This window comes from Antennarius striatus, chromosome 13 (assembly GCF_040054535.1).
Source record: "Antennarius striatus isolate MH-2024 chromosome 13, ASM4005453v1, whole genome shotgun sequence".
Lineage (NCBI taxonomy): Eukaryota > Metazoa > Chordata > Actinopteri > Lophiiformes > Antennariidae > Antennarius > Antennarius striatus.
The window spans coordinates 15,855,001-15,879,748 of NC_090788.1; the positions used below are offsets into that span (position 1 = coordinate 15,855,001).

The 24,748-nt window shown below is 39.0% G+C and overlaps 3 protein-coding genes across 3 annotated transcripts in view; 2 read left to right on the forward strand and 1 right to left on the reverse strand.

The window, feature by feature from the left end:
- Nucleotides 1-8,734, forward strand: part of aldh3a2b (aldehyde dehydrogenase 3 family, member A2b) — a 9,092-nt gene extending 358 nt beyond the window's left edge. The window contains exons 2-11 of the mRNA XM_068330972.1: nucleotides 496-683; nucleotides 1,166-1,397; nucleotides 2,577-2,662; nucleotides 4,296-4,504; nucleotides 4,698-4,815; nucleotides 5,367-5,508; nucleotides 5,628-5,794; nucleotides 5,887-5,986; nucleotides 7,560-7,798; nucleotides 7,984-8,734. Coding sequence (XP_068187073.1) covers nucleotides 522-683; nucleotides 1,166-1,397; nucleotides 2,577-2,662; nucleotides 4,296-4,504; nucleotides 4,698-4,815; nucleotides 5,367-5,508; nucleotides 5,628-5,794; nucleotides 5,887-5,986; nucleotides 7,560-7,798; nucleotides 7,984-7,998 — 1,470 coding nt within the window. The 5' untranslated portion in view covers nucleotides 496-521 and the 3' untranslated portion in view covers nucleotides 7,999-8,734. The remainder of the gene's footprint in view (nucleotides 1-495; nucleotides 684-1,165; nucleotides 1,398-2,576; nucleotides 2,663-4,295; nucleotides 4,505-4,697; nucleotides 4,816-5,366; nucleotides 5,509-5,627; nucleotides 5,795-5,886; nucleotides 5,987-7,559; nucleotides 7,799-7,983) is intronic.
- A 1,297-nt stretch (nucleotides 8,735-10,031) lies between these two features.
- ca4c (carbonic anhydrase IV c) lies at nucleotides 10,032-15,836 on the forward strand. The gene is made up of 9 exons (XM_068330431.1): nucleotides 10,032-10,052; nucleotides 10,805-10,859; nucleotides 12,891-12,938; nucleotides 13,795-13,959; nucleotides 14,073-14,218; nucleotides 14,334-14,426; nucleotides 14,503-14,569; nucleotides 14,700-14,863; nucleotides 15,574-15,836. The coding sequence occupies exons 1-9, from the start codon at nucleotides 10,032-10,034 to the stop codon at nucleotides 15,766-15,768; spliced, it is 954 nt and encodes a 317-aa protein (XP_068186532.1). The 3' UTR covers nucleotides 15,769-15,836.
- Nucleotides 15,837-16,237: 401 nt separating this feature from the next.
- Nucleotides 16,238-24,176, reverse strand: asl (argininosuccinate lyase). Its single transcript, XM_068331456.1, has 16 exons — nucleotides 24,029-24,176; nucleotides 23,744-23,938; nucleotides 23,299-23,382; nucleotides 22,013-22,069; nucleotides 21,790-21,887; nucleotides 21,621-21,698; nucleotides 21,437-21,514; nucleotides 21,305-21,357; nucleotides 20,695-20,757; nucleotides 20,488-20,602; nucleotides 19,433-19,517; nucleotides 18,959-19,018; nucleotides 18,785-18,868; nucleotides 18,299-18,379; nucleotides 17,219-17,325; nucleotides 16,238-17,113 (listed from the first exon to the last, which is right to left on the reverse strand). Exons 1-16 carry the CDS (start codon nucleotides 24,047-24,049, stop codon nucleotides 16,969-16,971), a joined length of 1,404 nt encoding a protein of 467 aa, XP_068187557.1. The 5' UTR covers nucleotides 24,050-24,176; the 3' UTR covers nucleotides 16,238-16,968.
- Nucleotides 24,177-24,748: the final 572 nt, after the last annotated feature.

Genomic DNA, 24,748 nt, shown 5'->3' on the forward strand with positions numbered 1-24,748 from the left:
CGTTCTCCGGACCGGACGTGTAGCCGTCGTAGCTACGGCTCTGTTACACTGTTATTACCGTGTTTTGTGTCAACAAAGAGCAGCACACACACGCGCACACACACACACACACACACACACACACACACACACACACACACACACACACACACACACACACACACACACAGAAGAACATTCTGTGGTGGATGAAGTTATATTTCATTTCTCCCCTGCCTGCTAAATACAAGACAACAGCTGGTGAGATTAGCATTAATACAACTGTCCAAACATAACATTGGCTTCCCGGCACTATTATTTCATTCATTCCATTTCATCGGTTAATACTTTTCCCACATGTGATGTACTATCTTCTTCTGAACTAGCTAGAGTCCTCCAAAGCAATTATTATTAATATTAGATAAACTGACTAACAGCGGACATGACCGTGCATGATTTGTCCAGCACTAAAACATCAAATTTTGCACTTAACTGTGTCTTGTGTTTGTTTTGTAGGCAGACCAAAACCTTTATTCATCAGGATGTCCAGGGAGCAACAGGCAGTGGATCGCGCCAGGAAAGCCTTTGAAACAGGCAGATCCAAATGTTTAGAGCACCGGATTCGGCAGCTGAGGAACCTGCAGAGGTTATTCTCTGAGAGGCAGAGCGTGATATCCGATGCCATCAAGAAAGACCTCAACAAGGTGAGCATTGACTTTTCTAAAATAATTGGAGCCTGGATTCAAAGGACAGATGTTTGTTGGTCATATTACATGCAGGCCAGTAGCTTTTAGTCTTTATTATGTTATTATGGGATGTGTAAGATAGGTGTTCATGGTGTTCGTGGTTCATGGAGATAACATGCAAATCACACACTCTCAGGGTTAGAGCAATAAAGCTAAGCCTGTAGCTCACTTCCTGTTAGCAGTAAGGTAAATAAGGAAAAGTAGAACAGAGAATGACAAAACTGAATCTTCCATCTGTATAATGCTGTATAGAAACCTGACAGAGACGCATCACAGATATCCAGAAAGCCGATTGTGTCATAAAAGACAGTCACAGTGGGATAGCTGTAGCCGAATACATTCATCAAGATGAGGGTGGATTATAAAATATGCACACGCCTCCATAAAGGTGAGGATTATAAGTGATTTTAGTGATTTAACCTCCTTTTCTTTGTCCCCAGAGTGAGGTTGGGACTCAGCTGTATGAGACTCTGGGTCTGGAGGGGGAGATCAGCCTGGCCATCAGGAAGCTGAAGGAGTGGGCTGCCCCTCGGCCTGTAGAGAAGAACCTCCTGACCCTCTCAGACACCGTCTACATCCAGCCGGAGCCACTGGGGGTCGTGCTCATCATCGGGGCCTGGAACTACCCCTGGGCTGTCACTATCCAGCCGCTCATTGGAGCCATCGCTGCCGGTACTTTGTGGGCTGTGGGCCTCTGCTTGTGGGTGAAAGGGCAGCGTGCTTGTGTGATATAACAGTGTCAAAGTTCACTTTTGCAGAATATCAGAGTTTTATCTCTGTGGAACTTTGATCAGTAATCCTTCTCACGATCTTAATCACTCCTATTCCTTTTTACGATAAATGAATCAGTGGCTAGTGTCTGAACTGTTGTGCAGTTTGAGAGACAGTTTTGAGGGTAACTTTAGATGCAGAATTAAAAATAGTTATGAAGTTGAAGTGATTTTTTTTTTGTATCCTTAGGTGTGTGTTGATTGGGTGTGGTTTCACATGTGAACATAGTGAGTCAGCTCAGTGTGCTGCTGCTATCAGTGAAAGCCCAAAGGGCAAAGTTGACTCTTGACTCTTAAGCTGAATCTCTCAGCCCTAAGATATCGTGTGAACACATGAATAATTTATTTCTGGGTCAAAGGGTACCTTTGCTATGGAGGCTCCAATGCAAGTGTTTTGGCTGGACTTGGAGATTTGCATCACAAAGCGATGTTGAGTCATGCAAACTAAGTTTAACATGTTTACTTGTGACTGCTTATCATGACACTGTAATATTTATGTCTGTGGCTTTATTTGCTTGAGCCTTTCGGTGTTACCTTGTCTGCAGTGTGAGTTTACCATTGCAGTTCTTTTTTTTAAAAATAAGTCTGTTTAAACTCTAATGTTGATGTTTGGAGGAGACACACAAAGGTCTCACCCGTACCCAGTCAGAGTTCACCCAGAATGGACTTTATGCTTTATCCTCCAGTGCTCTCCTGGTTTACTGGGGGGGAAATACAATTCAGGCCAAAGGCAGCTGCAGCAGCATCAGCAAACAAAAATGTTTTTAAAATGTTTATTTATTGAATAATGAACTGTAACATATCAGGTTGTAATGGGCCAGCTTTTGATACCAAATAATCAAAATTAAAAAATCAAAATATTTCAAAGAGTAAACTACTAATCATAGTTGTGGTATTTATACATTGTGAGTCTTCTGAATCAGTGTCATGAATTTGTACTTCAGTATGATGCTTTCTTTTCCACAAACAGAACCAAACAACATTTATTCTGTAAATAAAAATGGATTGAAGAATCAAGCAAGTGCCAGAAGATGTCCGTGTTTCTTAAAATGTGAAATATTTTTTGTTTCTCGCTGTCCAGGTAATGCTGCAGTGATCAAACCCTCTGAGGTCTGTGTTCACACTGCGAAGGTCATGGAGGAGCTACTGCCAGTTTACATCGACAAAGTAAGGCCAGGTCTCATAACGTCAGTGTGATACGTATCAGAGGTTTCATGAATGTGAAACACAATGCTGTTGTGCACATTCTTGTGTCTGTAACTACAGAAGCAATAGAAAAGATGTGTTATTTTGTCCAGTATTATTATTCCAACCTAAAAAGTCATACATGGATGTGCAAAGATAGACACTTTATAAAAGTGGCTTCAGCTTTATTTAGTCTAGTCTGAATGACAGAATAATCTTAACAGTCAGTTGTTTTTTACAGGTGACGTGATGAAGCCTAACTTGTTTAAACTAGTTAAGTTTTAGTGATCTCACAAGCTGCGTTTCATCCATATACAGATAGAGTCTTACATACATGAGGTTCAATCTAATTAATCTAATACTGTGTTTTGGCTTGATCCTAAGGCAAAAGTAAAGCCTTGTTCTTAACCAAATCAGTAATTTATGTGGTTGAATGACTTTGTTTCCCTTGTTGGGCAGAATGAGACATACGTGGTACTTTAAAAACACTTTAAAAGTTGTAGTCTTTTGCAGAAATGTGAACCTTCCTCCCTCTTTTAAATGAGGATGTGAAGCTTGAAGATCCACAGAAATTAACGATCCTCAGCAGTTTCTTTCTCAAATGTTCAGCATTATTTCCACTATGACGTAAAACAGAATTTAGTTATACTTACTACTATACTTACTACCACTTCTACGCTGGCTTCATGAATACATACAGAATATACTGTTTAAAGCTTATAAACCTTACATAGGCATGATATGTACAAATGCTCCTATGCTACAAGGCTTCCGCTTGTAGCAGAGTTTATTTTCCACAAAAATTTTCAATAGAGGTGACACCTATTTTTCCCCTTTTCTATTATTTTATACCTCTGCTACTCCCTGAATAAAATCACCTTCTTATGTGTGGTCATTAATTCCTCAATGATTTTTAATGAATTTGCTTTTAGTCAAGGGGGCCTTAACCTTTACTGTCTCATGCACTGTGTGGCGTGACTTCCTTTTATAATTCCCTTTTGCACACCTGTTGAAACTGGCGCTTAGTTAAGACATACCGGTACTTCTTTTTACTGACTAAGTCTGCTAACATCCTTTTTGGTAGCTTTGTGGTACATTTCAAGTTACTTTATTATTAGTTGTTCTTCTGAATGGATCAATTCAATTACAAAGCTACAGGCTCAACCCCACATACTAAAAAACACATCAACCTTTGAAATATCATTTACCCCAAAGCTTTATTATTGTCAACATTCTTATCAAGGTATTAATTGTTAATGTATAGCTAAATCATTCTTACTGATTATCAATGCAGAGCTAATTCATTTTCAACATTCGGTTTCGTTTGCTAGAATGGCATCTACACTTGGTTTTCTTCCATTTTTCTCTCTTCCACTCTCATGTGAAGGGAGTCCAACATTCTCCGTCAAATGTCAATGGAGGCATATATTCTGTTTGACAGAACAGTTTCCAACACGTTACAATCAGGAACATGCAGCTCTTGTCCTTACATGAGCATGTACACATGTACACATGCTCCCATTAAAAACAGAGCAGAAAGAAGTTGTAATAAATGGTGCATAACAAATTTGTCATTCTGTGTTTTAACTGAGTGTGTGGTTTGATCCTGTGTAAGGAGCTATACCCTGTCGTGACTGGAGGTGTGCCAGAGACCCAGGAGCTGCTTCGCCAGAGGTTTGATCACATCTTCTACACCGGCAACAGCGCAGTGGGAAAACTGATCATGGAGGCTGCTGCCAAAAACCTGACGCCCGTCACCCTGGAGCTGGGTGGGAAGAGTCCCTGCTACATAGACAAGAACTGTGACATAACCATAGCCTGCAGGTCAGAGAAATGATCAGAACCTCCGAATTCCCCTCTAGCCCCTTTTATCATGTAGTATTTTTGTTAAAAAAAAACCCAAATGTACGGTATATACTGTATTATACTTTTTTTTTTTTTTTTTTTGAAAAAGTCTAAACGTATCCTGTACCTTTCCTTTCTGAGACCCTCTTGTTGACTTTGCACTACTGTGTAGGCGTGTCGCGTGGGGAAAGTACACCAACTGTGGTCAGACCTGCATCGCCCCAGACTACATCCTTTGTGAGCCCAGCATCCAGGACCGGGTCATCTATGAGGTCAAGAAAGCCATCAAGGTACAGATAACTCAAAAACAAGTAATAATTCATATGTTAAATTTTAAATTTTAGAAACCAATGATTCTGCCCCAAAAACATTTTTGAAATGACTTTAAATGGCCCTAAAAGGTCCAATCATGAAGCTGTCCTGTTATTGTGAAGGAAAAATAACCAGTCTCTACAACCAAATTAATAACTGACTGAGGCCTGTGTCCTGTTCACTATTATGCCCCCAGGGAAATTATCATCAGTGAGTCTGATGACAATAGAATTGGAAAAAAAATGTGATTTTGAGAACATATAGTTAACCATCTAAGTGAAATATATCAAGAAAAATTAAGGAAATTAAATATTTCAAAAGGCTTTCATTCTTTGGAGTTTTTTTTTTCTGTTTTTTTGTCCTTGGTAATTAATACTCCTTACGTTGAAGATTCAGAAGTGATGATATTATTCATTATTTTTGCCATTTATCCATTTTTTTGACTCCAATGGCAGAGAAAGATCTTTCAGCCACTTACAAAAACTTCATGGTTTTAACAAAAATACGTAATTTTTTTTTGCCCCGGTAGGAGTTCTACACAGACGACCCAGAGACCTGCCCTGACTACGGACGCATCATCAACCAGCGCCACTTCAAGAGGATAATGGCCTTGTTGGAGGACAGCACCGTCGCTGCTGGAGGAGACAATGATGAGTCGCACTGCTACATAGGTATGCAGTATGTGACTCAGGCGTCACAAAAGCATTCAGTTTGTCTTTAGATGTATTTTAATTTGATAATTACTTCACAGGTATGAATGTGATAACCACTGTTTGTGTGTTGTGTTCAGCTCCCACAGTTCTGCGGGATGTGCAGCCAGAGGCTAAGGTGATGCAGGAGGAGATATTCGGACCCATACTTCCGATTTTGTCAGTCAGCGGTCTGGACGAAGCCATAAAGTTTATCAATAAGAGAGAGAAACCTCTGGCACTTTATATTTTCTCACAAGATAAGAAGGTATGGAACATCAGAAACCACACATGCACTTCCAACTCTACACGTGTAGCATGCAACAGATCACGGTTGTAACGTGGATCCTTTGTTTAAAGGTGATAGAGAGAATGAAAGATGAGACGTCCAGTGGAGGGTTGCTGGCCAATGACTGTCTTGTGCATTATTCTGTCAGCTCTTTGCCGTTTGGAGGAGTGGGTGAGTGGATTCTGAGACAATGTTCTCCATTACTAAGACAAGCAGACTCTGGTGTGTGTTTGATCCTGGAATTTCCCTCCTTTTCTGTGTCAATGAAAGAAGGGAAATCCATACCAGCTATTTTCAAGGGGTTCGGTCCTCAGCAAAGAACTAGCTAAACTGATGATGAGGAGACTCCTAGCACTCACTGCCACACCAACCAAAGTTTCCACCCTGCTTAATCTGATTTAGCATATCATGAATAACCCCTTTATCACATACTATATCACCTACACCCAGCTCGCCCTATATGATCAGTGCATTTGATAAATGGCTATAAAATATTTAGTAACCTTGGCATTAGACTTCATGAATGTGATAATTTCATTGGCATATAAGAAGAAGAAGCATATAAGAACCATTTCAAAAAAATAGATGTTTGATCAAACCTAAAACCACTTTTGACGAGTTTCAAAGTTTCAGGAAAATGATTAAGGTCATTACTGCAGTATTCAATTCTGAGAAACTATCTAACCAGTTACAAAAAAAAAAAGAGGGAGAAATCAGCAAATCAGCTCTTTGTGATTCAGATGTTAATTCACCTTGAATTAATCTTTTAAATCTTTGAAAGATCAAACTATTTTGTGATGTCTCGGCCCATACCTCTCGCCTACCTGTCGAAACCAGCGCTTAGTTAAGACATACTTCGTCTTTTCACTGACTAGGTTTGCTAACATCCCTTCTGGTATCTTTGTGGTTCATTTGCTAAGGCCAAAGGTCAAGTTACTTTATGACATCCTGCTTCAAAGCGGTGATGTATTGTAATTGTCAGTGATTGTGTGTTCGTCCGTTCGTTTATTCGTCCGTTAGTATGTCCACCAAATATCTTTGCGACCATTGTAGATAGAAAGATGAAACAAGAAGCGCATTACTTGGGCAAGACAGGGAATGAAAATGAGATGATGACCTTGATCTTGAGAAAACTAGGTGATAGGCCAAATTTCTACTTTTGTACACTCAGGAACCGGATAAGGTAGAAAGATGAGGGAGAAGGCCAGTGTGAGTAAGACCATAGATCAAGGCTTGTGCTTTCATCAATGACAGTATGTCAGAGCACTAGCTTTGATCTTTGTAAAATCTTGAATTCAGGGGTGTCGCAGGATGCTGCAGTCTCTGACTGCATTGGTTCTAGTTGTTAATGCATAGCTAAATCATTCTTACTGATCATCAGTGCAGATCATCATTTTTAACATTCGTTTCATTTGCCAGAATCATAGGAAAGGCATATCTGCTCTTTCAACATTCTCTGTCAAGTGTCAGTGGAGGCTTAGATCCTGCTTGACAAAACAATTTCCAAAGCTCTCGACCTGAACTACAGAATCCAACCTCCATCCAGACTATTGCAGGGAAAAGACACAACTTTACCCCCAACCAGTATATTACTCCTCTACTAGCTTGGTATTTCATACCATATCCGTTATCTACACACCTTCCTCGACTGATTCCTATGATGCTTGCTTTCAGATTCTTTGCTGCTACAGCGACATTGTCGTCAGCTGTCAAACCTCTAACCATTTCCCTCTTTTCATGTCAGGGAACAGCGGTATGGGCTGTTACCATGGCAAGTTCAGCTTTGACCAGCTGAGTCATCTGCGTAGCTGCCTCATCAAGCAGCTGAAGATGGAGGGGGTGAACAGCATGCGGTACCCACCTCACACAGCCAAGAAGCTGGGCTGGGCACGCTTCTTCATCCTGAAGACCGTAGACCTGGGCTGGATGGGACGGATGCTGCTGTTAGCTGCTATGGTTGTGGTAGCTGCTGTTGTGCTGAAGGTACAATAGGAAAGAGAAACTCTACTCTAAATTGCTGAACACATAAAAACACTGTCCCCGTTTTAGTTGTGAAGAATTCAGAATTTGTAAATACTAGTTTTCAGCTATTTGTTATTTTTTCCAGCAACAACTTCTCCATGGTTTCATTCATTAATTCTCAAAAATAAATCAACTGTCTTTTTCAGAATTACCTCCTTTGAAGATGTGTCCATGTGACCCAGACAGCCGGCTGTTGTTTCCTCGAGCCAGAATTAAAGAGTGTTTCTTCAACAAGGAATGTTTATGGTGTTGCCTTAGTCCAGTTAACATTTCATTAACTCTCAGAATTTTTACGGGGATCACTTCAGAAGCAACTACCTAGAATGAATGATATATATTGTGTTAACACTCTATTGTAGCTCACTGTATACAGCATGTTATTTTAATGAAGTTATCATTTCTGCACATTCAGCATTACTGTATTCTTCCGTTACTGATGATCTGCAGCACTACAGTAAGAATTAAAGTTAGGTATTTACTATACCACAGTTTCTCATACTTAAATCATGTTTGTTGTTCAGCAGGTTTCTACATTTCATTTTGTGTCCATTTCATTTCAATGACAAATGAGCACTTATCCTTAGAATCAGACTGAAGGTACCTGATCATTTCTTCTATAGTTTAGTGGCTCAGATGGAGATAATATGTTTTAGTTTGTCTCGTCTCAGTCTCTTTTATTGGGACTGATGCTGGTCAGGATCAAACAGGAAGTGGTTATGTTTTTATCTTATATTCCAAAAACACCAAATGCCTGTAAGCAAGCAACCTTATTTTAAACGTCTTTGCTAATCCTTAATAATTTTAGTTGGTAAATATTTCAAATTTTTATTTGTAATTAATAGATTAAAATATACCTGTCTATTGGATCCATTTTCAAATAAATCTATTTTACATGAATTAACTTGTCCTTTGATTACTTAATTATCTCTCCTATGGTTATTGGAATGGTTTCTGTCTTCCTGTCCATCAGGCTCTGTTTACAAAGCACAACTCAAAATCCTTGTTTTTGTGTTCTATTTTATTTATTGTCATTTAAACATTTCTCAATGTCACAGTTTTTACAAAAGAGCAAAACTTTGAAATGAAGTGTTTTTCTTTTCATTGAGGTCTTGTAGTACAGCTGTACAAACGTCAGCGATGCTTCAGTCCCAAGAAGCCAACATACGAACTACAAGCATGACAATAAGGAAATTCTGTTTGTTCTTTTTACAGGAGACACTCAGAAAAACAAGTTAAATTGTCAGTATTAACAAGTTTTAATGTTAGTAATGGCTGTAATTCATTAAAGTGTTCAAATCATGACAGTGAGATTTATATATGCCCATGCTTCTGATGTGTCAAAGTGTCTCCTATCCATCATCATTTTAAAGCAATGACAATGATGAGTAAAATATACACAAAATGATACACGTCTGCATGAGCTTATATAACTTTTTTAAAATTTCGATCTTGACATATGACCAAGTCCCATTCGTGTAAAAATTCAAGGCAAAGTAAAATGTTCATTGGACTGCCACACCTTCAGAAGGATGATTGGTGTTAAAGATGCTGCATATTTTATAGAAACAGCTCTTTGCTGCCGATGAAGCATGTTCAAGAGTTACCTAATACACACTACGTCATATTCAGCAAATATAATTAAATAGAAAACCTCATCTTCATATTGTAAGCATTAGACAGTATTTATATAAACTCACGCTGAGATGACATAGAACTGCTGCTGTGCTCTGCAGAGTCACATTCTGGAATAGAAATACTGCACTGAACATAACACTGATTTGGATGTGGTTTGTGTATAGCAGAGCAGTTGAAAGTGAAAAGCCCGAGGACTGGTATTTTTGTATACTGGTTATCATCCGTCTCCCCTCATCAGCCAGTACAAATATGTGTTTAAAGCAACTTTTTTTAATGGCAAAGTATCACATTTTGCCACCAGTCATCAGTCTGGTATCTCTTCAAAGTGGCTTTTTTTAGTTTTTCAGCCCATCCCCCCTCTCTCGAACACACACACACACACCTACACACACACACACACACACACACACACACACACACACACACACACACACACACACACACACACACACACACACACACACACACACACACACACACACACACACACACACACACACACACACACACACACACACATTTTGTGTTATACTCCTGACCGTCTCCCTCCCATCCCCAGATGCGAGACACACTATGTGAGGTCAGCTGCTCTTCTGTCAGGATCATCTCTGGTCTGCTGATCATGGATTTTTCCGTCCACCTCTTGACTCTGATTTCTGTCTGCTGTCAGTGTGCAGGTAGGACACACACAGTCATACGAACACACACTAATACTGCAGGGGCAATTGAATCAACATATAAAAACTATACCTTGCTAAGCTTTTTTTTAAGCTTTAATTTCAAAAACGCATTTATCTATATGATTCAGTGAAAGTCTGTTACTACTCTGCGCTATTTTCTGAATTAATTAATTACATTTCAAATACATGACTAGAATAAATTGAAACATTTTTGTTAGTGTATGGTGCTTCAATGGCAGCTGAAAAACTTGAGTCACATTATCATTATCAGTTGTCTTACTTTGTCCAAGCAACAGGCTAAAACCCCCAAACATTTATTTATCATCAGAAAAGATATAGCAGCTAAATCTCCTATTTGAGAACCTAGAACTGCGTGAAAGATGCTTGCATTATTACAAAAGAGATGCAATTAATCTGTAAATTGATTTAAGTTGAAACGCTTCACAGTCCAGTTGAATACCAAGATTTGAAGTGTGACAAAGTTCAAAGTTTTAAATGTATAAATTATCCTTTCTCTTGGATGCTGGATTATAATGACAAAAAATTGTAATAACATGGAAAGGACAAAGAAAATATTTTGGATTTAAAGAATGTTGTGGTCAGTTTTTCAGTGGAATATGTGAGTGTGACTTTTCTGCACTGTTTGCCACAGGTGCTGGAGCCAGGTGGAGTAAAACCTGCCTCCACCTGTGCAGTGTTCTCAGTCGGTGAGAACTGTTGTCCTGTTTCAAAGAAAGGCATTGTGGGAAGTTGTGGCAATAATCTCTGTTCCTATATTAGCTAAATGGTTCTTTGTAGTGCCCTTCATTCCCACCGTGGACTTAGACACTGGAGTTTTATTCACATCAGAACACAATACACACCCACAGCACACAACCTAATTACTTGATCAGCACCTTTTGGATGGAGGCAGCTGAGGTGAACAAAGCCTGCCTGAGCCAGCGATCAACTTGACACCGAATGCAATCAGTGGAGTCACATGTCTGAAAGATTTAAAATATCTCTTAATCTACAACCACCATTGGTTTCCATAGTCACCATTCATTTAGCATGATGGCTGCAGCTGCCATAAGTTTCATGTCCAGGCACATCAACGCATTTATTGAAGAACAATACTCATACAGAACCCTGTTGCTTAACTCCATTTGTAGTACGGCATTTCTGTTTAAGAGCTAAAATTAAAAAATAAAAAGCCCACTGCAAAGTCCCTGGTGTTGAATATACCAATGGACAAAGTCGATTTAAAACAATTCAAAATGCATTGGAGCGTTAATGATCATTCCACACAAACATTGCATTGAGTGATTAACAGGGGTGCACATTTCAGCCAAAGAGTCATCTTGGTGTATTTTTCGACAAAAAATATATTTTTAACACATTATCAGTGGAGAAATAAAGAAATAAATGGCTCAGTTGCAGCAAATAATGTAGGAATGCAGATGTGAGAGGTGGTCTCTGGGGGAATAATAGATGAGGTTCAATAACATTAACTTTGTGTTATCAAATAATTCACTGAGGTACAAAATTGTATATTTAGATCCAGTAAACTATTTAGGGGATTAAAATGAGTTGATGACCTTGACCTTGAAAAAACTAAGTCAAGGTCAAATTTCAATTTTTGTACAGGAACCAAATAAGACAGAAAGACGAGGGAGAAGGCCAGTTTGAGTAAGATCATAGATCTAAGCTGGTGCATAGGTAGATAAAAGCTAGTGCTTTGATCTACCTATGATCTATGGTCAAAGCTAGTGCGCTGGCTATGCACTGGAATGAACAAGGTTATGCACTAGCTTTGCACTAGTTATGCACTAGCTTTGATCTATGGTCAAAGCTAGTGCATAACTTTGACCTACCCTGAAGCTTTGACCCTGACCTACCCTTAAAACAGATCAGGGTATGTCGCAGGATGTTGCAGTCTCTGACTGCCTTGTCTTACATCATGTTATGTTGTCATGATATCTTATGTTATCCTATCTTACCTCTTATCTTACCTCTCAGTTTACATTTGCTTAACGTAGCTTTGTTTAGCCTGGCTTAGTTTTTGTTTGTTTGTTTTTTAGCTCAGTATAACTCATAGTTTAACTTTGTTTATCCAGTCTCAAATGGAAAACTGATGCAAATCTTAAATATTAGGCTGCTATATATATCAATATTTTAGAGTTCATAGGACACAAGTGAATTTACTGCTTTCCAATCCTATGTTTGTGTCCAATTGTATTCTACAAAACTGGGCCTTGTTTCAAAATAATGCAGAAATAGTCATTTGTATGGATTTATAGGTCCATTTTTTAAAAATATAACTGAGTGACTTTGACACCAATGTCACATGAGAGATGATGTCACAGTTGTCACCTCAGTCTTTTCTTTCAGGTTGTTAGCTAAATGTTATGTAACATTGAAGCGCATTGAGGTTAGATATAGCCCTCTACCTGTTCAAGGTGGAGCTGGGAGGAAAAATACATACAGAACATTATTACATTACAATTGAAAAGATTGGCATCATGACAATTTCAAATTATACCGTATGTGAATGTAAGTGTGTGTTTGACCAGACACTTGTAGATGAGCAATTAAATCTAAATAAAAAGTTTGAAACAGGATGAAAATGAGAATAGTTAAAAGTATGTTATTGACATTGTGATATGCATAAGAGAGAGGCTTGTCCTAAACAAGTATACACTTTAGATCAGGCTGGAGGAAGAATAGAATCTAACATACATCTCACTTCTCTTCTCCAGCTCAGTGGTGCTACCAGAGCCAGTACTCCTGTGACGACACATGCAGAGGTAAGATCAGAGTCAAGTCAAAGTCAAGTTAATCTCAGTAAACCTCTAAATCAGGGGTGTCAAACTCACTTTCGCTGAGGGCCACATCAGCATAATGACTGTCCTCGAAGGGCCAGGTTTAACTCATAAATGTAACTAAATGTAACTCATCGTAATGTAAAATAAATGTTACTACTCCTTAATGTTAAATAACTCTGACTTTATTACTTATTCAAGTCACAAACATTGCAGTTGCACAGAAAAATATGTTTTCTTGTGGCCACAGAACTCTATCAATCAAGGATCAAACTATCCAAGAGAATAAAGAAAAATAACATCAAACACAAATTAGAACATCAACTTTGTTCAAAACATTTTTGTCAATGTAAAAATGGGCTTAATGTAGTTTTGCTCAAAGAACACTTTTGACCTATTTATTTTTAGTCACTCTGACCTTTTTTGTGCTCGTGGGCCACATAAAATGATGTGGCGGGCCGCATTTGGCTGCAGGACTTTGACTTTGACACATGTGCTCTAAATGTTTAAGACTGATCTGTAGGTAATTTAAAATCTAAAGCCCATCCATCAAACCACCTGTAAGTAAAACATTAGCTCTATCTAATTTTTAAAATGTGTTCCAGCACTGTTGTATATAAAATGCTAAACTCCAAACTGCAAACAGACAGTTAGCAACTACAGTACTGCAGTTCATGAACATCATGGAGCATTGAGCAGCCAGATGTTTCCTATGAGTTGCAAATGCATGCAGTTCATTCTAATAGCATCTTTACACCGTAGACATGAGAGGTTTGACACAACTGATCTCTTATCTCAGAAGCATTCAAGGGAAACATTAATGGTGTTGCTTGTTTTTTAGACCCTAAACACTGGGCAGCTCAGTTCCCTAGCTGTGGAGGATTACGCCAATCACCAATTAATATTGTGACCAATAAAGTGCACATCAACAGCGCCCTGCCAGCCTTTAACTTCATTGGTCACACCAACAAAATCAACATCACAGTGGAAAACAAAGGACACTCTGGTAAAGAAGTCAAAAGCTTTTGTTCCCCCTCTCCTCCAGGCAGAGAACCATTCAGGGATGTTCTATTATTTTAAAGTCTGTATTAAGAGACGGCCTCTCCTCCTTTCCTGTAGCTCACTTTGCTTTGCCACAGATGGTCCGCTTGACTGGAGGAGCTCTGCCAGGTCACTACAGAGCTGCCCAGTTTCATTTCCACTGGGGAAGTAATGGGAGACCTGGATCAGAGCACACCATTGATGGAGAGAGGTTTCCCATGGAGGTACGGGACACAGGACACAAGTCCTTTGTTATTATAAAAGTACCAGACGTGCTGGACTCGGTTCAGTACACACTACACTATGGTGTAACTCCTTATACTATGTTTGTGTTTCCAGTTGCACATAGTCCACATCAAGGAGCCATACGGCTCTCTAGCCGAGGCAGAGCATGATATGGCAGGTATAGCTTTGCTTGCCTTCCTGTTTGAGGTAATGCTTTAATACAAACTAGACTTCATGAGAAAAAAAAATTAACCTTAACCCGAACCCTAACCCTTTGTCACAGGAATCCACAGATGATCATCCTCATTTGGACACAGTCATAGCAGCTCTGGGCCGAGTGAGAAACAATGGTAAGACATTGTTCTTCACACTTATGAAGATTAAAAATGTTTTCAAGTATGAAGACCTTTTGAGTTTTGATTAAATGGTTTTTCAGATGCACAATTTTAACCGAACCTCCCTCTTATTGTTCTGAGTAAGGTAGCAGCACGTTGATCCCAAACTTTCGACTCAGTGACATTATCCCACCAGCCAAAGAGCTCCACGCTTACTATCGCTACGTGGGCTCCATGACCACTCCAGGATGTGAACAGGCAGTTGCCTGGACAGTGTTTCACAGGACCCTGTCCATCAGCAGTCGACAGGTGAGCAGCTGCAGACTGAATGCTGTTTTCCTCAACCTATAAGACTAAATGGTCCACTAAGATCATTTAAAACATTTTAAAATGATTTTTATATTGTTACTTAAATCCAATTCCTGCATAGAACAGTGGAAACGTCTGAAAACACATCACTGATGCTGCCATCTACTAACAATATGAGCACTGAGCACATTAGCGTGGACTCAGACTGTTGAACAACAGAAATCATATTTAAAGCGGGAATAGGAAAGGGGACACAAATTTCTCCTTCTCGCCTTTGAGTTGAAAGCTTTTTATTTTATAGTGCGAGCTGTAAGTAGTGGATCATGGGTCAAATGTGAACCAGATGCATCTACATCCATTAAGGCGAAATATTTTGACATAAACTAAGAGATACAGTAATAACCATTGTCATAAAGTAATAGTCTAGATCAAAGATTTGAACGGAGATTTTTGATTTTAAGTTGACTAGTCTAATGGTTATGCTGGTGGACTCTAACTCAGATGACCTGGGCTTGAATCTTGGGCTTTATTTTTTATATTAATGTTCTATATCATCAGAGTTGAGGAGCCTCAGACCTCAGACTGACCATTGTCTCACCTAACCTCCTATGGTGTTAGTTGAATACTTCTAATAGCACACGACACCTGTTGACTGACACAGGCACTCCTCCAGGTTGTTGACCAGCTGTTTTGTCTCCCCTCTCCTGCAGTTGAAGGCAATAGTTCAGCAGTGTCAGTTCTGGACAGGAAAGCCCATGACTGACATCTTCAGACCTACACAACCTCTGGATGGTAGAGTTGTGTACCGGTCCAAAGCAAGTGACGCTCTGGTGAATGTTATCCATTTAAGGTTCGGTGTTCTCCCAGTTGTGCTCGGAACAATGTGTGTGACACACAGATTCTGAGCATGAATACACCTGATTTAAGTGACAAAATATTTTTGTGTGTTTAATGGCAACTATTACTTGTATGATAGAGAAAATTTTGGTTCAGTTTCTGGTGATTTTTATGCAAAATGTGCATCTGTACATAAACTGTGGCCCACTGAATTCTACTGGATGATTACTGTGACAATGAAAGGCTTTATCATGAAAAATTACCCCTCAGCACCTATTAAATAAGTGGACTGTGAGAAATTTCCATTTCTCTCACACCTATGTCCAAATTTCAATTAATTCATTTATTTCTAAATACTTTGTATAATAACGTCCAAATAAGCCTTATCTATACTTTTTGATTAATGTTCACATGCCAAACAAAGATCCTTCGCAGGCCTTTACTGCAATTTCTTTTTTTTACTTTCAAAGTTTATTTTTCTCTCAACTCAGACTTGGTTCCTTTCTATTAGAAAAAAGTGGTGAATACAAGTAAAAATAGGGTTTTATAATTTATTTTTCTTTGTGACATTTACACATTCTCCATTAGTCTATCTTGTCAAGTTTTCATTAGAAAATTAGATAATTAATGCATTTTTTAAATGTTCTGCGATCTTGTTTATTAGCAATGGGAAAAAAAGTCAAAATGTATCATGAGGTGAAAACCTGTATTTTTCTAATCGCAATAACTGTTTCTCTATTAATCATTTCACGAAACTATCTTGGTGTTTATAGCACTGATGTGTCTGAAATCAAAAAGAAGTCAAATTCGAAGAATATAAATGTGTGGTCCTGATGTGGCTTTTATGAAAAAAAAAAGTGTAAAATGAATGTTATGTTAATGTACGACTAAAATAATTAGAAATCATGTATATTCTAGAGTTGGAGGTTTAATTTTGAACAATTTTAAACAATTCTAATGTTAAATGAAAATACCTGTTTCTATCATTCAGTGTGACTAATAAGTCCACACAACATGATAAATAACCTCAGATGCCTGCATGATGGATGTCAGTTGGACTTGATGGATGAGGCTGTAATTATTATTTGAGTACCATTTATTTAGTTACCTGTTTCATTGATCTGTCTTAAGCCTTGTGCTCGTCACCCATCATAAAACCATAAAAGGAGGAAACACTTAAGGAAAAATGGTTTTCAAGTTAAAACAAAAAAAATTGCTTTGACCTCCACCTCACATTTCATACATATCAAAAAAATAAAGAATCAAAGTCACTGTTCCCATTTCCTCCGCCAGTTCCTCAGGTGGGTCACCTGTGCAGAGACGCTGCTCTTGGCCGTGCCCCCCGGAGCGCGATACTGCTCCACGCTGTTCCTGTAGTCCCACACTGAGGCAACATCACCTTCAAACAGAGGGCTACACAGAACAGAAACACTGAAGACGTCATCAAAGACAAAACAGCCAGTTCTGTTAACGTGATTTTGGGTGATAACATTATATAAGTGAGAGGAAGACGGTCACCTGATAGAGCGAAGGTCGTCAACAGTGAGTTGATTCAGGCTGATATTTTTGGATTCAGCTGAGAACACAGCTTTGCCAGAAAGACCATGAGCCTCTCTGAAAGGGACCTGTAACACATAAATGACATAGGTTTATATTGCCAAACACAAATGTGTGTCAGATAAACACAGCAGGTAAAATAAGTATTGAACACATCACCATTTTCCTGAGTGAATATTTCTAAAGGTGCTATTGACATGACATGATCTTTAACAAGTGTCGGTAACAACCCATGCAACCCAAACATATAAAGAAATCAGACCTTACATGACCATAAAGTATGTTCTGTGTAATAAAGTGGGATGACACAGGAAAAATCATTGAAAGCACTTTTTTTGGTATTTGCAGCATCGAGACAATTCCTGTATGAAGAAAGGCAGAGAGAGTGAGAGGTGCGGTGGCGATATTTCTGTTGACCGCAAACAGTAAAATACGGAAATATACAAAGAGTAAGAAACGCACAGACTAACAGACGCAAAGGCTATTTTCCATCTTAGTCTAGTCCAGTCATCGTCCATCTGCACAGTATGTGAGTTCTTCATTGGACTGGTAAATTAAATGTCCACAACTGCAATAATACCTCATGTTTCATCCTTGGACTCAGCGTGTCAGACAGAGCCCCGCTCTCTCCTCCCAGTAACTAAATTTGGGTTTTCATGGTCACAACAGTCTTCAAATCATGAAGGTTCTGTGAGTTCTTCTGTGAACTCTGACCTTTAGATCTTTCCATAGATAGTAGTTAATAAATAACAAATTAACACATAAATTAAAGGTTTGATTTCTTTGTATGTGTGGCTTACACAGGTTCCCACCAACATTTGATAAAAATGTCATGTGAGTAGCACCTTTAGAAATATATTTACTGAGAACAAAAGGTGACACATTCAATCCTGATTTTACTGGCTGAATATCCTTTTTCCTCAATTACAGATGTTTAGTTACCTGATTTGCCTCAATTATAGATATTATAGACGCACTGAAATCAAATTTCTTTTTTTTACTCTTTGTATATGCCTGGACATACACTAAAACACCACTTACCCCTTTCCTTACTAGGTAGTATGCTAAGTCAGTAGCCAACATTTCAGGACTCAGGGCTGCTTCCATCTCACACTGGTTTATCTGAAACACAGAATCATTGGCACTCGTTTTGGAGAGAAAATACTGTTTCCACCAAATTACTATTTAGACAGAGGCACAAAGCAATGTTAAATAGTTATGTATCCCTTTCTACTTTACCTTCACATTAACAAACCTGCTGTCTTAAATGAGCAGTGTAGAATTAATAGAATTTTTAAAATGATCTTCTATGGAGTTGTTTCTGCATAAGAACTTAAAACAGTGAAAATATTTTTTAGAGATCAGACATTTTTTGCAATCTGATATGATTACTGGAAGTAAGTACAAGCGCCTTTGTAAATGCTCAAAGGTTAAATGTTTGATTGACAAACACGTCACACTCATGAAACCAAACAATGGTTTTATGTATTTTATTCATAATAATTAATTATATTTCAAATCTCTCACCTTAAGAGTTGACATGACTCCAGCTGTCACCTGCAGCACAGCTAGGATGGTATCATAGCACTCAAACATGGCCTCCTTATCCTCCTGAGGAAAAATGACAATAAGAAAGACCTTAAGATCTTAAAATAAGATGTACTGAGTGAAGTGAAAGCACACAAAGTAAGACATTCATACCTGCAGGTCTTTATTGTAGGTGCTGGGTAGCCCCTTCATCGTCATCAAGAACCCTGCACACTGAAAGACAGATAAGTTGATTGTGTAAGGAAACTGTGATATAATGTCACGCAACACAATAAATTAAAGTAGAAAGTGTGTCAGCAGTCTGAAATTCCTGCTCTGCTTTTGAGATAAACTAATGACAGATTTATGTTGTGTTGTGGTGCTGGTTTACCAGGAGAAAGCTCCAGGCAATTGGTGGAAATAAGACCCAAAAAATCTTCCTTCAGAGTAAAGAAGTAACACGAAGATGGGGAAATGTATGCATAGCAGTGAAAAACTCAATATTTATCTAGTTACCTTTATTTTAATTTTGTTCAGTTTGATTCACAACATTAGGTGACAAAGTGGGATCTTCAGTGTTTTAATTTTCTTTAATGTTTTATGTTGTTCTGATGTTGAAATAAATGTGTGTCCAGTTGGATGTCTTACTCTGCCAAAGACACGGCCTGCTTTGCTCCTGATCAGCTCCAGACTGTCAGGATTTTTCTTCTGGGGCATCAGACTGCTGCCAGTACTGCACACACACATATAGGTGAAAGGGAAAAGGGGACATAAAGTGAGTGGTGGGAATGAAGGTACAATATGTCTTTGTGTGTGGAGCCACACACAAAGACAGACAACCACGCACACACACACACACTCACTCACTCCTACGGGCAATTTGGGACTGGCCAATTAACCTGAAGTGCATGTTTCTGAAGGTGGGAGGAAGCCGGAGAACCCGGAGAGAACCCACGCAGACACAGGGGGGAACATGCAAACTCCGTTAAGAGCGGGACTCGAACCCGGAACCGCCGTATTGTGCCACTACCCACTGCGCCACCGTGCCGCCCCTCCATGAAATATAAATATTATAAAATCTTATTTTTTCCACATCATATTTATATTCCTGAATATTTTCAAGCTCATCAACAGCCAAGTTCTCAACAAGCACACAGCTCTAGTAAGACATAGAAGGCTGGTAAGACAGGTTTGATAAACAAATATAAAACCACAAAAGTGCAAGTATATGGCACAGGCACTCTTCTCTGACTGAGAGGTTATTCAAGTTCACTGTGTTATTCGAAACAATTACCCGCTTCTTTGCTTATCTGATAAGCTCCATTAATAAATAATGGAGGGGAGTTTAGGTATTGGGTAATCTTTTTTGCACTATTAATAAAATGTATGTTTTTAATCTGCTTTTGTCAGGTTATCTTTGGTTTATGTGGATTTTTTTTTGAAGGTAAGACACAGTTTATTGTGAAATGCCCAGAAAAAACCAGTAGTATATGTTTCAAAATTGTATACTGCATCCCCCTTATCTCATTGTTGAGGATATTTGCCTAATTTCAAACAACACAAAAAAATAGCCCAACAAATACCTCACTGTCTGACATTTGCCGTATTCCTTTGGTGTAAAAAAAGTACTTTTTGGTTTTGGATATACAGAATACTATCGAAGTGACCAACCTTCATTTGAGAATGATCAAACACAAACTCACCTGTAGGCATCAGACAGCGTGATGAAGGAGAACTCTTTGGTGCTGTACAGAATCAGGTCCTCAGCCATCTTACTGAGATGGGTCAAACACAAAGAAGCCCAGAACAAGAACTCCGCTAAGGAAACACATGTTTAAAAATAAAAAGACTTATAGGGCTATTGAGACTCATGTACTTTTGTCATTTGGATCCATTTGTGGTTTTATTACCAACAAAGTCCCTTTGACCCGTTGCATCCATGCTGTTAAGACTGATGTCATCAAAGATCAGCTCTACAGATACAGATTAGAGACATGATATGACTTAAGTTTTTATAGGTTCATATTTAATTTACTACTGCAAACAATACAATGTTCTTCTTCCTTATAATATTAAATGTAAAACATGTTCACAAGCCCTTGCCCAAACTAAAGTAGCATGTTGCCACCTCGTTACATTTAATGCATCAGATTAGGAAGCCAAGGTATGTTCACCCTGTTTATATTATGCTGAACATGACTAATAGCTGACCAGAAACAACTTTACTATCATTTGCATGAATCTCCCTGTTGATACAAGATAAACAATGACCTAACCACAACAAGCCAAAACACCGTTTTCTTAACTAGCAGTGCCCCAGATTTGGAAAAAAAGAGAGTGATTTAGGAAATAACAGATAAAGATTTGATTAGATGGCAGAGGTCGAGTTGAGTGAACGGTTTTGGTTCAGACTGGACACTACCCCAAAGTAAAGCAAGAAACAGGAGAAAGACAATTATAGCGAAATGCACTCAGACACGTTTGACAGGACAGAAATAATCTGGTCATTTTTAGGCTGACCTTTCCGGAGCATCTCCCTGTCAATATCAAATGGTGTCCCAGCAATGGCACCACTGTAAACAACAGAAATGAGTCTTGACTGTTCATTCCAGAGTGAGAAAGTCGCTGTCGAACTGTGTGTTCACTGCATACCTGCCGAGAGGTAAAACATTGACTCTTTTCTTGATTTCCTGAAGCTGTTCCACATCTCTGCTCAGAGCAACAGCATGACTGAGGAACGAGAGAGGAAAAAGCAGCATAAGACTGACATGAACAATGCATCAGCCAATGTTAAAAAATGATAGATAAGGTCGAAAAGTCAGTTTATACAGGCCACCTTAGGATCCAATGGCTCCATCTGATTGGCTGAGCTCTCTGCATGTGGGTGTAACCAGGACACAGGACGTCAATTTCACTAAGGTTCACATAAAGGTGACAGAAAACACCAATTTTAAAAAGCTGTTATATAAGTAGATGTGTTTTTGCATGTTACACTGCACACTCACATCGCTGCTCGCTCCACCATAGTAGATATCAGCTGTACAGTGTTGTCTGTCAGGGTTGAGATTGCATCTCTCAGCCACAGTCTCATGTCAGTGACCACCTATTCGAACAAAAACAACACAGCATGGTCTCATACTTAATTAGCTTGTTTTGAAGGAAAGCATAATACATTATTTAGAGTAGCCACAAATAAAATATCAGTCATTTACTACTAGAAATATAAACCTGGTCATTTCTGCTCCTGCCAGTATGCAGCTTCCCTGCTGGTGCACCAATCAACTCCTGAAACAAGAGGCAGTAAAAAGGTTGTAAACTCTCTTATTACAGTTATCACTACATCCTCACGTATGAGGAGAAAGTGGGTACTTATAATTCTTCACTGGATGAAAAAACACTCAAACTATTCATGATTTCGTGGTCGATTACCCTCCAAAATATTCCAAGTAAAAAGATGTTCCAAAATTCCATGAAGAAAACAAAAGAACCAAAGTGTTAGTCCCCTTCTGAACACTGTTCAATTCTCCTGCTTTGTCTAATATGAAAATGTTAGGTTGTGGTCCAGTGTCTCCTCTCCAAGAATCAAGAACACTCTTGGTTCCAATATAGACGTGAAGGTATGACTGTGTGTGGAGTTTGCATGCTCGCCCAGTGTCTGAGTGGGTTCCCTCCACGTGTTCTCACTCCCTCCCATTCATATCAGTTTATTTTTATTTTTTTTTTAATTTTTCTTCTTTCCAGATTAAATATAATTAAATCTTTATTAGATTAGTCAGTGACCTAAACGGCCCTCTTCCACAGACTCTGCCATGTTGCACCTGAGAAAATATAATGGGAAAGAAAGTTGTTTGCTCTGGCGAGCATTTACAGCAGGATGGTTTGTTTGGTATTGCCTGAAAATAAAGTACAATGCCCATGTACAACATAATGATGACATTTCAGAAAGTTGTACGGATGCGGCTCACCGATGTAACAAAATTACAGCAAGAAGTACTCAGGATCCCCCATGGGTGCATTTCATTGAAAAAAAAAAAAACACCTTTAGAAATGTTTTTTTTGTTTTTGTCTCCACTGATTACAATTCTAACTAACTACATATGTAACAAAAACTTATATTTTCATATGTAAAAACCCATCCATAAATATTAAAAGGGATGGTGCCTTTAGGTGACAGATGTCCACATACTGCTTTATGTTAATAAAAAAATTACACAGGGTTTCAGGTAAGCACTAGAAACCCTTCTCCAAAAATTACAGGCACAAAATAATTACAACCATAGAAGAAGTATAAAAAAGGAAATATCAAGAATTCCTAAAGAGCAAACGGCACCATGTATGTATGTGGTTGTATAAAAAATATTCAACAGTTTTATTTCAAGTTATGCTACTTGAAATAAAAGTATTGGACGAACAGATGGATGGAAGAACAGAAACTCCTCTGTTTATTTGTGGAGGGAACTAATGTGAACCACAGAAAACACTCCTGTGGATATGAAGAACAAACAAGCTCTCACCTTCAGCCTGCGCTCATTTGCAGTGTGAATGTCTTCATCTCCAGGTCTGATCACAAAATCACCTTTAGACCACTCTTCCCAAACCTGAATGATAAAAGAGGCCTTTATTACAAAAATACACTGAATAGCATATATATGATATTAACACACACGTATGCATAAATCATTTCAGACAGCTATGCTCGGCCTACAAAGCCCTGACATAAATGACGGGTTTGGAAGCGGAACAGCTGATGCCTGTCACGTGATCTGTCTTATGATCGTTCATTTGTTCGCCACCCTCAGCAAAATCCAGACGGAAATTCTTCACAATAGCACATTTCTAGCACTCATTTATCAACTTTGCAAAACTTAACGCACCAGTGTTGAAGGGTTTCATTTGCAGTAAACGTGTAAGCACACAGTCCAGTTATTTGCAGAAAACTTATAATGCTGGGTGCAACACCTGATCGAGTCCGTGTAGAATCTGGTTCATCTCATCCGTGGTGACCAGGTTCGCCTTTTCCAGAGCTTTCACGTAAGCTTTGCTGCCTCTTACGTCAGCATCCCACATCCTCTGGTCGTAACTGATCGATGCGTTGAACTTCTCCATGATAGGATCGGTCTTTCCCACGAATCGACCTCCCCAAAGTTTAGTTTCCTGACGAATCACAGAAGGTGGAGAAGAGTCACACATCTTGACGTTCGCTGACAGGAGAGGGTCTTACAGGGGGGTCTCTGTTAACCTTACCTCTGTGCTCGCCATGTTCATCGACGACGAGCTTTGGTCCAGCCAATCGATTTGATCCTAGAGAGGGCGTTTTCGGTGGCACATCGCTTTATAAAAAAACCACATATCGTTGGAGGCGGAGCCCCGTTTGTGGAGCGTCGCAGCCACGCGTGGCGCGCCGTCCGCCGTGACGCGCCGGCTGGTGGTCGCGTCACCACATCTACTTATACTTATGAAATGAATTGACCTTGACCAAGTGAATCATTGACTGATATCAGGGTAAAACAACCAGAACTCTCTGTCCTCAGGGTCTGGCTGATAAAATGACAGTTTCAAATAAGCAGAGAGCAGAAATCATCCATCAGAAAGTCAAAACATGCCAGGATTTTCTGCTTTGTCTATATGAGGAGGAAATATTAAGGTAAAATGTGCCTCCCAGAAACAGTAAAAGTTGTCAGCATAGTTTAGACTCTTGGTCAATCTCCCGACTGTAGGATTTATTTAATTGTGTCTTTTCAGTAAAGCTTATGATTTTCTGAAATCTGACGTCTTTGTCTTATGCTGTTTCTGGAACACGACCACGCTGTTCAGGTATCTCAATACTGTACCGGAAAGTTCTGGTGTGTTCAACCCTGACAATAACAAACTGAATCAGACAGCTTCGGCTACAATTGATCGAAACGGCATGTCTGAGGATTTTCTCTGCTTCATTACAACATCAATTGTCGTTCTTCTTGCCAT